General features: G+C 40.0%; 1 protein-coding gene across 3 annotated transcripts in view; it reads left to right on the top strand.

Moving 5' to 3' along the window:
* RASEF (RAS and EF-hand domain containing) overlaps nt 1-13,270 on the top strand; it is a 94,108-nt gene that overhangs the window by 54,048 nt on the left and 26,790 nt on the right. For 2 of the 3 annotated variants that reach the window (XM_082843147.1, XM_082843145.1), the window contains 5 exons: nt 3,299-3,394; nt 7,082-7,159; nt 9,265-9,380; nt 11,427-11,495; nt 13,066-13,150. In XM_082843147.1, coding sequence (XP_082699273.1) covers nt 3,299-3,394; nt 7,082-7,159; nt 9,265-9,380; nt 11,427-11,495; nt 13,066-13,150 — 444 coding nt within the window. The remainder of the gene's footprint in view (nt 1-3,298; nt 3,395-7,081; nt 7,160-9,264; nt 9,381-11,426; nt 11,496-13,065; nt 13,151-13,270) is intronic. The other variant, XM_082843146.1, reaches the window with a different exon arrangement.

Genomic DNA, 13,270 nt, shown 5'->3' with positions numbered 1-13,270 from the left:
AGGCCTGGAGAAGGCAGAGCCCGCCTTCGTAAAGGATGGTGGCTCCACTCTTAATACCATTGTCTTGCTGCCCACGTCCACCGCTACTTTAAATCTAGATTACAATGAAGTTAAAATGCTCCCTGCTAATTTTGGTGTTGTTTTACAATGGGATATACTTTTACTCATCAATATAGGAACTCTCATAGTTGAAAGTTGGGTGCTACCTTCAGTGATTTCCATAGGAGAAATAATTATCTTTTTCCTTTATGAAATATATTTGGGTGATTGATGTTTACTGAAAACAGAAAATAGACATATTTCTTTGAGTAGCTAACTTCAGGTTGAACATTCCCTTTTTTTCTATTCATTTTCCCCATTAACTCTGAGAGGCAGAAAATTGAGTGAGAAGGGCCTGGGTGTTGGCATCCAATAGACTTTAGTTTGCCTCCTGGCTCTGCCCCATCTCAGTTAAGTGGCACTGGAAAAATAACATAACCTCTGAGCCTTTGTTGTTCCAACTTTAGATGGGATAATGCCACCTACCTGCTTTAAGGAGGGTCGAGCCTGGTGATCTGTATGCGTGCCTAGCGCAGTGCCTGAGGTATGGTAGGGGCACCGTGGCCATTGCAGTTCTGCTCTTTTACGGTGCTCTGCGTACCTTGTGTCCTTTCAGATTCTTCACCTTAAATTGCTTTACCACATGTATGCCTTCGGGTCTCTTGATTGTCTTATCTCTTAATAACACATTTAATAACTGTTTGGAAGTCATGTTCACAGAGTGAATAGCTCAGAGTCCATGGTCCAGCTTTATTACAATGATTATCCCATTCTTTTGTTAGCGCTTTATTTCTTCTAGTCTAGAAACAGTAACATCCTATTTTTTTCTGCCTTTTTCCCTCTCCATCCATTTAATCTGTGCATTCATTCATTCATCACACACTTATCAAGCATATGCGTTATTCGGTCATCAAATCTCCGCCTCTTCCAGCTAAGCACTTCCCAAACTCGTTGTTGGTGATGGATACCTGACCATGGCCCTACCCCTTATCACTTCATGTTTTGTTAATTATACCATCTTCCTCATTTTCCTTGGCTCTGGTACAGGGGTGGTGAATACATGGCATCTTTCTCTGTTCCACAGCGATGGCATAAGTGGCTGGTGAGTCACTGCACAGATGTGGTCTCTGAAACCTCAGCACACTGCTGCCAATGGAGCAGCTTTGGCCCTGGGATGACACCTATTTGCCAGTCTGCCCCAGTCTCCTAGTCTCTCTGGACTAACACATCCACGCTGACTGAAGGTTTTCCCTAACTCACCTCCACTAAGCGTGGCTTACCTTGGCTCCCCACGCACAGTTCTTCACCCCGCAGCTCGGGCCTGGCTCATTGCTCTGCTTTCACTCCAGCTGGGTTTTTTTGCCTTGATAACTCCTCTCCACTTTCCTAAATTTTGCAAAGATCAAAGAAAGTCTCCCCTTCTCCCCAGTGCCCTCCCCTAGTCCTCTAGCCACGTTCACCTCTTCCTGACCTTGACTCCTCTTGCACATAGAGTGTTTATCCCATTGTTTCAGTTAGGGTTTTAAAAATATGTTGTAACAGCTTTATTGAGGTATAATGGGCATGCAATAAACTGTACCTACTCAAAGTGTAGAATATGATAAGATTGGATATGTGTATATACCGAGAAACCGTCACCACAATCAAGATAAAGGTAGGTTCACATACTGTTGGTTTCCACGCCCCTGTGTCATGCCATCCTTCCTTGCCCCTCCTTGTCAGGCAACCGTCTTACGTCTTCTTTGGTGAAGCGTCTATTAAAATCTTTTGCTCACTCTTAAAACTATGTTGTTTGTTTTCTTATTATTGAGTTTGGGGAGTCCTTTATATATTCTGATCTATAAATATTTCCTGACTTATCTTTTCATTCTCCTAACAGTGTCTTTTGAAGAGTAGAAATTTTTTATTTTTATGAAGTCCAATGCATCATAGATTTAAAGTAGTGGTGGACGTGGGCAGCATGGATATGTTTTTTCTTTGACGGATGTGTTTTTGATATTTAAGAAATCTTCGCATAACCCAAGGTTGCAAAGATTTTCTCCTGTGTTTTTTCTATAAGTTTTATTGTTTTAGATTTCACATTTAGGATCTAGTTTGTAAGGTATGGATCAAAGTTCATATTTTTTGCATATGCATATCTAATTGTTCCAGCCCATTTGTTGAAAATACTATCTGTTCTCTGCTGAATTGCCTTTGCACTTTGTCCAAAATCAGTTTTCTGTATTTGTGTTGGGTTTATTTCTGGGCTCTCCATTCTGTTCCATTGATTGATTTGTCTATCTTTATGCTGGTATTACATTGTCTTGATGATTATTGCTTTATAATGTCTTGAATTAGTTCCATAATGAGTCTAGTATTAGTTCTTCAGCTTTGTTCTTTTTCAAAGTTGTATTGGCTATTTTAGGTCCTCAATTTCCTTGTCAGCTTGTCAATTTTGAAAAACAACAACAACAAAAACCCAAAACCTGTTGGGGGTTTGACTGGACTTCATTGCATCTGTAGATCAACTGGGGGAGATTTGGCATCTTATTAATAATGAATAATCCACAAACCTGATATATTCTCCATTTATTTAGGTCTTATTACACTCAACTCCACTGGCTATAAAATTAAAACTTTATTTGAATACAGAACATAGGATATTAAATTCCATAATGTGTTAAGAGAAAAAGGAAACTGAAAGATATTTGGGCTCATGTGAGCTGCAGCCCCTGACCTCCTGGAGTGCCCTTTTGCCATTCTCTGTACCAGAGGTGACACACATGAGAAGTACCAGCCTATGGGGCAGCACTTTGCATAGAAATTTGCAGGTGATGTGGTTTGAATTTAGATAAGGTGTAAACTCTTGGAAAAACAGTAAACCCATCAGGCCTTCCTGAGTCCTGATGACATGATAGGATTCAGGCAAGCACTGGGGCCCTTGATTGTGCCATAGCTTTTAATTAAACACAGCCGTATTTAATTAGCTAGTTAATTGATGTGCTGCAGCCCTCTATCACAGTTGAGTAGTGGTCTTAGAGGTGTCACCCCAGGTTCCGTGTGTATGTAGGTTGTGGGATTCTGCAGTTCTTCCAGTCTTGTGCGTTTCCATTCCAGAAGTGCTGGGCATCTAAAGCTTGGTTACTTCTGTTTTACCTTCTCACTGTCTCTGTGTAGGAGACTTGGGGTCAGCCTTAGTTTGACACAAAATGTTTCTCACCTACAGGATTTTGAAGAACCTATTTAAATCAACAAAATCATTTTTTTTTTTTTCTTTCAGGAAAAACGCAAAGCTGAAGAAGCCCTCAGTGACCTCAGGCGTCAGTATGAAACGGAAGTGGGAGATCTACAGGTGACAATAAAGAAACTCAAAAAGGTAGGTTTGTGGCAGCTGGACTTTGAGGGATACTTTCAGTATCTCAATGTGTCTACATTTTTAGCAACTAAAAACATGCAGAACTATATTGAAGCAGTGGATAGATCAGATTTCAGAATCAAATTGGACTCCTTGGCAAGAATTTTTTTTAAAGGCCTGTAATTTCTATTTTTAAGGGCAGCCTATCTTCTGCATAGATCTAATAAATATTTCTGGTCCCTTGAACAGTTGTCCATCAAACCTCAGTTTTCTTTCCTTGGTCTTTACCAAGTGCCCTCAAGTCCCACGTGTCCAGTGGACTGTCTGCTCACGACAGCAGGGACACTGTCTTTCCTGGTCATGTAGCCCTACACTCAGCTTACTGCAAGGTATATGTATTCAGTGAATATTTATTAAATGAAATGAATACTTCTCTTCTCTGTGGAAAGTTCCAGATCTAGAGGACCACTGATCAGCAAGAAGTGGGAGAGAACCTGTTGACATGAAAGCAGAGGTGTGATTGGTTTGGGCCTCTGCTCTATTTGGTTTCTAATGATTAGGGTCCATTTCACTCAGTGGTATGCTGGTAGATGTTTTACAACAGGCTCTGGAGAGGGGAGGAAGGGAGGAGGCATTTGTAGCATTTGCCGATCTTCATGGTATAAATATTCCCACCATTACCGATTTCAAGCTACCAAGTTGATATCACTGAATGCAGAGTTTGGGAAGAAATGCTTAAAATAAATAGGCTCTCGCCTGCTGGTACACATTGGCTCCAGCATAATACTGGATTCACTTCCTGCATGTGGATGGTCTCCATAACTAATGGAAATACCTTAGCTAAAATGAAAATGGGTCCTTAAAAAATAATCGTCCCCAAAAGTGGCATTGTGAATTTAGGCACATCACTTTGCTTCTCTGGTTTTTCATAACCAGAGATAACCTTTAATGCTCCTTCCAGTGTTTATACTGAATGAGATTAAGTGATAATTAACTGCATTTGTGGGTTACTGCAATTTAAACCTCTGGAATTATTAAGAATTCTCCCCAGTATCCTTCTTGGAAAAGTATTATCAATGTCAACCTTATATCTGATTTCCAAAGGTCATTAGACCATAATATTATTCTTGTATTACAGAATTTGAATGGACCAATCCTTTGCTTAATGCTAGAGTTACAGATTCTGCTAGTCACTGTCCTCAATTATTTCTGTGTCATCCAAACCTTTAAACTAAGAGAGTGTTTGCAAGAGGAGACACAGAGTTGTTTTTTCGTATAGTATATGATGAAGACCAAATAGGCCCTGAACAGTAAGAGTCAGGAGTGACGAGACCCAAGTCCTTATCAAGACTGTGCCAATTTCAGACTCCCCTGGTGGTGCAGTGGTTAAGAGTCCGCCTGACAAGGCAGGGGACACGGGTTTGAGCCCTGGTCCGGGAAGATCCCACATGCCGCAGAGCTAATAACTAAACCCATGCGCCACAACTACTGAGCCTGCACTCTAGAGCCAGCGAGCCGCAACTACTGAGCCCACGTGCTGCAACTACTGAAGCCCAGGCATCTAGAGCCTGTGCTCCACAACAAGAGAAGCCACCGCAATGAGAAGCCCACGCACCGCAACGAAGAGTAGCCCCCGCTCGCCGCAACTAGAGGGAAAGCCCATGCGTAGCAACAAAGACCCAACGCAGCCAAAAATTTAAAAAAAAATTTTAATTTAAAAAAGACTGTGCCAATTTCTTCTGTAACACCCAGGACAATTGGCTTCATCATTCTTTTTTTAAAAAAAATAAATTTATTTAGTTATTTATTCATTTATTTATTTTTGGCTCCGTTGGGTCTTCGTTGCTGCACGCGGGGGGCTTTCTCTAGTTGTGGCGAGCGGGGGCTCTTCATTGCGGTGCACAGGCTTCTCACTGCGGTGGCTTCTCGTTGCAGAACATGGGCTCTAGGTGCACAGGCTTCAGTAGTTGTGGCTCATGGGTTTGGTTGCTCCGCGGCATGTGGGATCCTCCTGGAGCAGAGATCGAACTCGTATCCCCTGCCTTGGCAGGCAGACTCTTAACCACTGCACCACCAGGGAAGTCCGGCTTCATCATTCTGATCGTTAGCTTCTCATCTGTAAGATGGGATTAATAATAAACTATCCTAACCACAGTGACTGACATTTTATTGACTTTGTAGCTTATTAAGCTCTTCTTCATAATTAAAAAAAATCAAATTCTTAAACTTTCTCTGAGGAAAGTGCAAACTTCCCACTTTTACAGATGAGAACGCTGAGTTCCAGGTTAAATAACTTGCGCAAAGTCACTCAGCTAATAAGCAATGGGTTGTCTTTCTGTCTTTACACAGTTGGTGCTTTCTCACTTACACCAGACTTCCTGCCTGCCTGATAGGGTTGTTCTGCGAGAGAGTAGAGATAATTTATGGGAGAACATGTTAAAAGCTGTAAAGGAACATACAGAAGTCTACAGATTTAATATAATCACCAGACATTACCTTATGCCAGTGGTTCTGAGAAACTCATTTTTTTCCCCACAATTTTTTTTCTCTGAAATTGGCATGATCTTAAAATCAGTGGCTCTTTCGGCTTCAGCCACTTGAAAACCTTCCACTGATGCCACCTGGCAAGATGAAGAAAGTCTATCATCAAAGTACTTAGATTTTGATGAAATATCGCATTCATTTTGATCAATGCATGCATATTCTATTAATGGACACCCACAAATCCCCACATTTCCCAAGGGATGTAAGCTATGTGTAAGAAAGACATTTTTGTTGTCCATGTTAGGGATGCTTCTGAGCCAATTTAGTCTGGTAATGCTCAGTAATCAACCAGGAAGTAAAGCTCATTTGTGTACTTATATAATTTTGTGTGTGTGTCTCTAACTTCATACCATACTTAAATTTTATTGACTTAAATCATTAAATAAGCATTTTTTGACATCACCATGAAGAAAACAGTTGATTTTTGACACCAATTTTGCTCTTAAAAATCTTGGACTCTAGTAAGAGAGTTAAAACACTCATAAGTAATTATGATATAGAATAGCAAGTGTTAAATGCAGATAAAGTTTAAGAGAATATAAAGGTCCAGACTCATACGCAACATAACTGAAAAAGGGAGGACTGAGTTGCTTGATAGTTGAATGGTTTCCCCAAAACGGCTTTTCAATTGTTTCAAAGAAAAATATACACACTACTATATATATAAAATAGACTACTATATATAAAATAGATAACCTACTATATATAAAATAGATAACCAACATGGACCTACTGTATAGCACAGGAAACTATACTCAGTATCTTATAATAACCTATAATGGAAGAGAATGTAAAAAAAGAATGTATATATATGTGTGTAATTGTACATAAGTACATATGTATAATATGTACTTTACACCTGAAACTAACACACTGTAAATCAACTATATTTCAGTTTAAAAAAAAAAGAAAAAAAAAAGGTACCTTGGCAAAAAAAAGAAAATTCATGAAATAAGAAAACCCCTTTTTTAAATGTTTAAATTATTTAAAGCAAATTTTCAAATCCTTCTGGATTATATGTAGTTTAATGATTTATAAGGTTGTATAATGTTGAAAGTTGGAGACTTCTAGACTTCCCATATCTACATGCACATATATTCCTAAACTTAACCAAATCAATTCAAAGTAAGTTTGTAAACGCCCAACTTTTATTTGCTTTTTCAGCTAGAAGAACAATCAAAACACATAAGTCAAAAGGAAGATGTAGCTGCATTAAAAAAACAAATTTATGACTTATCAATGGTAAGAATTAACTTTTCACTTACAGTAATATATTTCCTGTTAGACTACTGTTTCCTAAATAAAATCATGCTATGATTTCAATATTCCAGGAATAAAAGCTTAAAGAGAAATTAATACTACAGTTAGAGAAAGTCTTTGAAATACCTCTGACTAAAGGTATTATATTTATGCAGGCTTTTTCCCTCAGTGATACCTATTGTAAATGCTTTTTTTTTTATTCAAAGCAATAATGGCATGGCCTTTAAATTTTAAATAGTTAACCCCTGCATTGTTATAACATCAACTTTTATCTGTTTCCCTGACTTTGTAAGATGAGGTATTATTGCCCTGCCCTCCCTCCAAGTTTTCTGTCTGTCCCTTTTCCATCTTCTGCTAACCATATCTTTAGTATTTCTGTTGCCATAAATGATAACATCTACATCGTTATATTATCATCATTTTCTTTATTTTGTTTTCAGGTTGACTCTAAAAGTTGAAAACCAATAATGAACATTTCCTTTATCGTGACTCTAAATATTCTCCCTGCAGAGCCAAGAAGTGAGCTAAAATTGTTCTTTCTCTCCAGTCATTATCCCTGTGCCACTCAAAAGAGAAGGTCCCCCAGCTCTGTGGTCAGATAAATCCCCTTTATGCATTACCAGTTTCAGATTTTGCTGCCTCCTAGTTGGTTTTGTGCTTGGATCACAATGTTCTCGTAGAATTGCTTGCTTCTCTTGGATTCTCTGGTGGAGTTTTTGGTTTCTTGTAAAAAGAGCCTGCCATCTTCATGATATTACCTCTACCTTGCAACTTCTTATTTATTCTTTCCAGTACACGGAATTTGTTTTTTTCTCCTTGAAAATATTAATTTTGGAGTCCAGGAAATTTCAATTCTTATTGGACTGGCTGCTTTTTAAACTTGCTACCCAGATGTCATCTTGGAATTTCTGATCATTTTAGGTAGCTGTGGTAGGATTCCTGTACAGCTAGGCAAACATCTGTTTAGCTCAAGGCCTCTCCCCTGAAAGATGGCCTTCCTCAGAGCTGTGTGTGTGAAGCTGGCTGTCAGACATAGGAACCCAATTACCAGATGCATGGGGCCTGGATGTTCAGAGAGAAGCCTTAACTTTGCTTTTGGGAATCATTCAGTTATTTTTAAAAAGAAGAGCCCCGTCTTGTTGCCTTTGGAATCAACTCTGGCTTATCTGCTCTTCTTTCCTAGGGTAAGAGCAGGTAAAGGCTTGAGAGGCAGCATGTCTTAATGTACAGTTTTAATCTCTATTTCCAGACCCCCTTTATCACTCTCTGGGGTTCTGCCTGACCAGTGTCTCTTCTTTGTTCTACAGCAGAACCTTCAACACACATCTTCTGGACCTCCTTTTCCCCTACTCTCTTCCCCTTGTCAGCACATTGCCATCCGGTTTCCTTTTTCCAGCAATATGTTTAAATCACTTGACTGCTGATGGGCCCCTCTTCCATTCTTTTAATTTTTACTGGTTTATTTCCTTTGGTATTTCATGTTAATGGGGTCTCAAAAGGGAAAGAAGACAAATTCATGTGCCCAGTCCACCATATTGAACTGGAAGCCTCCAATGATTTTTTTTCTTCTTTCTCTTTTTTGTGTTTGTTTTTTTGTTTTTAAGAAAAATATAGAAATCTCCTAACCACACTGGCTTATTTTCAAGTGCAAAATTAAAAATGTTAGGTGATAGGATTTATTGTGAAAAGTAGCCAGTCTACCTGGTAACAGGTATTGTTAATTCCACAGAATATCTATCAGTAGTTCCACAGCTCTCATTAAGTAAAACAGATGTTTAAATGTTTGGTCTCCGTTAATTTGCCAATAACATGTTAAAGTACATCATGATAAACTCTTGACTGTTGTAGTTTCACACCAAATGTCAAGTATTTTAAAAAAAAGAGCTTTGAGGATTTAATTTTTGATACTTTAATACTTTATGAAAATATCAGATTACCTTGAATTGATAATTAGTTCTTTGAACACCAAGACTTGAAGACTTGTGGAGGGGTGAGAGTGATGTGTGGGAAGGTTACACTACACTTGACTTCACTTCTCCCGGGTAGAAACTCTGAGTCTAATGACCTGCACTGTGCCTTTCCTCTAGGAAAATCAGAAAGTTAAGAAAGATCTTTTAGAAGCACAGACAAACATAGCCTTTCTTCAGAGTGAATTAGATTCTTTGAAAAGTGATTATGCTGATCAGAGTCTGAATTCTGAAAGGTATGAAACTTCACATTTTACTTTCCAGTTTGAGTGGAATGTTTATTTAGGTAACCATCCATGTCAATGAAGCTCAGCTATGTAATAATAAAGGGTTATTTATTAACTTTACTAATGTGTTCTTTGCTTTCTAAAGATTTTACTTTAGGTGTCAGATTTCCTAGTGATTTTTGTGTTTTCAATTTTTTTAATTACTGGCTGCTCAGGAAAGTGCAGGGCTTAGTAATGTTTGAATTAACTGGCAGCAGAAGAATATACCTAAAGTGTCAAGAGGCAGCGCTAATTGAAGTGCTTTGAAGGTAGGAATCCTGGCCCTACAACATAAAAAAATGGAAAATGAGACATCTTAGGCAAGTCATTTTATTTTGCTGTGCTTTAGTTTTGCAATATGGTGTTAATAACATATGACCTAACACACATGTACCCACAGAGGCATGTAATTATATATAAGGAAGATACACATGTATATTTATATAAGGGTATTTAAATAGAAAATGCATCTGTATGCATTAGTATATGTGTGTATCCCCTAGTACATGTATACTTGAGAAAAACACCTTGTGTTTTGTTTGTTGGTTTGCAAACTTTAATCAGAATTAAGGTCCTGTAATGGAAAGCAGTGAAACATTTATTAAGGACTTGCTATATACAGGTCCCTGAGCTAGATAAGGAGTTATGAGTGTGGAATATATAAAAAAAAGACAAGACGTGGCCTCTGCTCTTTGAGAACTTCAAATTTAGTTGGGAAAAATTAAAATTTAAAAGCGTTATGGAGTTAAACAGCATAAGAACTCAGCCATGTCAGAAACAATACCACTGCAGTGTCACAGGTTGGGTCCATTGCCATGAGATGGTAGACAGAGTGTTCCTTTAGTTCAGAAAGGTGGAGACTTTATTAAAGAGATACTTGAGATGAGTTGGTCAGCAAGCAACACAGGTCACACTGACAATTGCCCAGCACTGTCTTTAGTACTTTATTAGCATTAACGCATTCATGGTTTCCTATGAGATAGGGACTTTCCTTATCCCCATTTTACAGATGGGAGTCTCAGAGATGTTCCAGGTGAGGCAGAACCCAAAGCAGGGGCAAGGACATGGGGAAGGATAAGACTGGTTTGGGGAACAATGGTCAGCCTGGTGGACAGAAAAAGATATTTGGAATGGAAAGGCAAACGTTTAAAAAAGATTAAGAAGTTTAAAAGCTAGTTTAAGGCTATAATGTGAGGCCCCAGAATTTTTGGCTAAGGAACTTAAATTCCTACAGACAATTGGGAAACTTTTAGCCTTATCAAGAGAGCAAATGGATAGCTTATTACAGACAAAATTTGACAGCCTGAGGGTTTTTGGAAGCTAGTGATGGGGTTTTATCTGCTTAGAAATGGGGCAGGTGTGAGGTAGGGGCTGGAGGTAAGTGGCTGATGTTCTGAGTGGACATTTTGAGGAGGAGGCCAGGGCTTCTTCACAATAAAGCAGCAGAGGAATCGCTGAGCGTGAGTTTACAGTGAACAGAGAAAGCCTGGTCCTGTGGATTCCACTGTGGCTTAGGGTAAGGCGGGGAGGGCAGGCAGGGCTGGGAGCACAGAGACAAGAAGGAATCACAAGAAGGGAGAGTATAGCTGGGGCTGAAGTTGCATATGGCTTGGAATGAGCAGAGAAGAGTCAGAGGTGAGAGAATGGATTGGGCGGAAGGGACTGGTAATGTGAGTAGCTGGGGAGAGGGGACTCAGCAGAACATCAGGGGGTTCAGTCCCAGTGAAGAACAGAGCCAGGTCAGTGGGCTGGGGTGGAGGAGCTGGTGGGTGCGGGGAGGAGGATGGGGGGAGCAGAGCCTTGCGAGAGGAAGCAGAGGCGTGGGTGTGCTTGTGGGTCACAGGAGGAGAGGAGGCTGCTGATGTCTCAGAGGAACCAGGCAGCAGCACAGAGAGAAGACCACGGTCAAGGACACAGGCCTTCGGAAAAGGCGGAAAGAGGGTCTGGGAGGGTAGGTGTCGGTAAGGCAGGACTGAACACCTAATCCGCATTCAAACATAAAATATAATTTTACAGGGATCTGGAAATAATCCGAGAGTACACAGAAGATCGAAATAGTCTTGAGAGGCAAATTGAAATACTCCAGTAAGTTCTCATATAAAGTCCTCATCACATTTACATTTAACTTATGTTTTGTTAGTAAAAACAGGTGCCACATGTAACACGAGTTGCCATATATCAAAGGCTGGGTTCGTGGCTCCACGCGTGTCCCTTCTCGACATGGTGTGTTCAGCACGTCAGCTTGGCTTTCTGATGCTTCTAATCCTACATAAACTATTCAAATCCAGGGACTAGAGTATAATTCTCTAAAAGTGCTCGCAAGTCAGGTGATATGTCTGGCACGTCTTTATGATACCTTTATTTTACTGTAAAGGACAGTGGCCCTGACCTCATCAGCTTTCTCTGCAGCTCAGCACGCTGAGAGGTTTCAGGCGTCTCACATAGTGCATGTCACATCACTAGGCATACACGATCATTCTTTGGCAATTTATTGTGTCTGGTTAGCAGTATATTTTTCTTTTCTTTTTTTTTTAACCTCTTGGAAATATTACACCTGCTCTGTCAGATTTGCAGCTAAGTTTTAGGAATTCCATCCTCTGAGACCTTCCCCACAAAACCTCCCCCTTTCCCACTGCCCCTTTCTCTCTTTTTCACCTAGGCAGTATTTTCTTCTGATTTTAGTTCCCCCAAATGATGCCAGGTCAGATTTGACAATTTTTTTCCATCATTATGAATGCTTATTACATCTCACCTGTGACAATGATAGAGTTGATATATTACAAGAATCCTGTTAATTCATTTATTCATTCATTCAGCAGGTTTTCACTCAGCACCTTTTATGGTTCAGGTATGCCAGGAGCTGAGGATACAGTAGCAAGTAGGAGAAAAAGGCCTCTCTCCTTATGGGGCTAGTCCAGGGGAAGAGGATGGAACCTGATCAATACTTACAGATGTTAGATGCCAAAGGAGCGGCAGGGGCCAAGGGGAGCCGAGTGTCTCATAAGGGCATCCTCCTAACCAGAAAGGTCTAGGAAGCGTCTGACTTCTGAAGGACGAATAAGCCTGAAGCAGGGAGACAGTAGCCAGTCTCTACAGCAGAGACTTCATTTGATAGAAGAGGTTGCTCAGTCTCTGATAGCTTAAGTGGCTGCTGTAAGGCATATAGAAAGTAAGTGCCTGAGTTGGGATTTGAACCTGAGTCAACATTGGAGCCTTTAACTGGTATAAAACAGTGCCTGGTGGTACAGCACCATGCCACAAGAAGGATGCAGGAGTAGCCAGGAGAAAGAAGTGTGACATAACGGCACATCCGTGCAGCGGGGATAGAGAGTAGGTGGGGCCGGCTGGCTTCAGGCCTTTAGGGAACACACACCTGCACCAAACCTATCCAAACAATGGAGCTACCTGAAGGAGCAGTGGGTTCCACAGCATAGCTGACTCACTCCTAAAATGCCTTGAGACCTCTAAAGAGAGGTGACACATTGTTAAGTTGCACTTCTAGTAATGAATTATGATCTCAGTTTATGAGGTTTGAAGGGAAGTGGCAGAAAGATACAAGCGGTGGTAATGCCACGTCGTGAATATCACAGCCTGAAAAGAAGTGGTGACTTTCACCCCCACTAATACTTTCCTTATCTATTTATTTACTTTGTAGAACAGCTAACAGGAAACTGCATGACAGTAACGATGGCCTAAGGAGTGCCCTTGAAAACAGTTACAGCAAGTTCAACAGATCCTTGGTATGTGATAGAATTTTATAATGCATTTCATTCTTTCTCGTGGTATTTTGATAAAAATCATATATTTTCTTAGAAGAGAACTTATAATAATGAGAAACTATTTCATATAATAAAAGGAGA

The sequence above is a fragment of the Leucopleurus acutus genome (genome assembly GCF_964270905.1).
Source record: "Leucopleurus acutus genome assembly, chromosome: 7".
NCBI classification, from domain to species: Eukaryota; Metazoa; Chordata; class Mammalia; order Artiodactyla; family Delphinidae; genus Leucopleurus; species Leucopleurus acutus.
The sequence above is the reverse complement of the archived record's forward strand: the minus strand, read 5'-3'. Positions and strand labels throughout refer to the sequence as shown.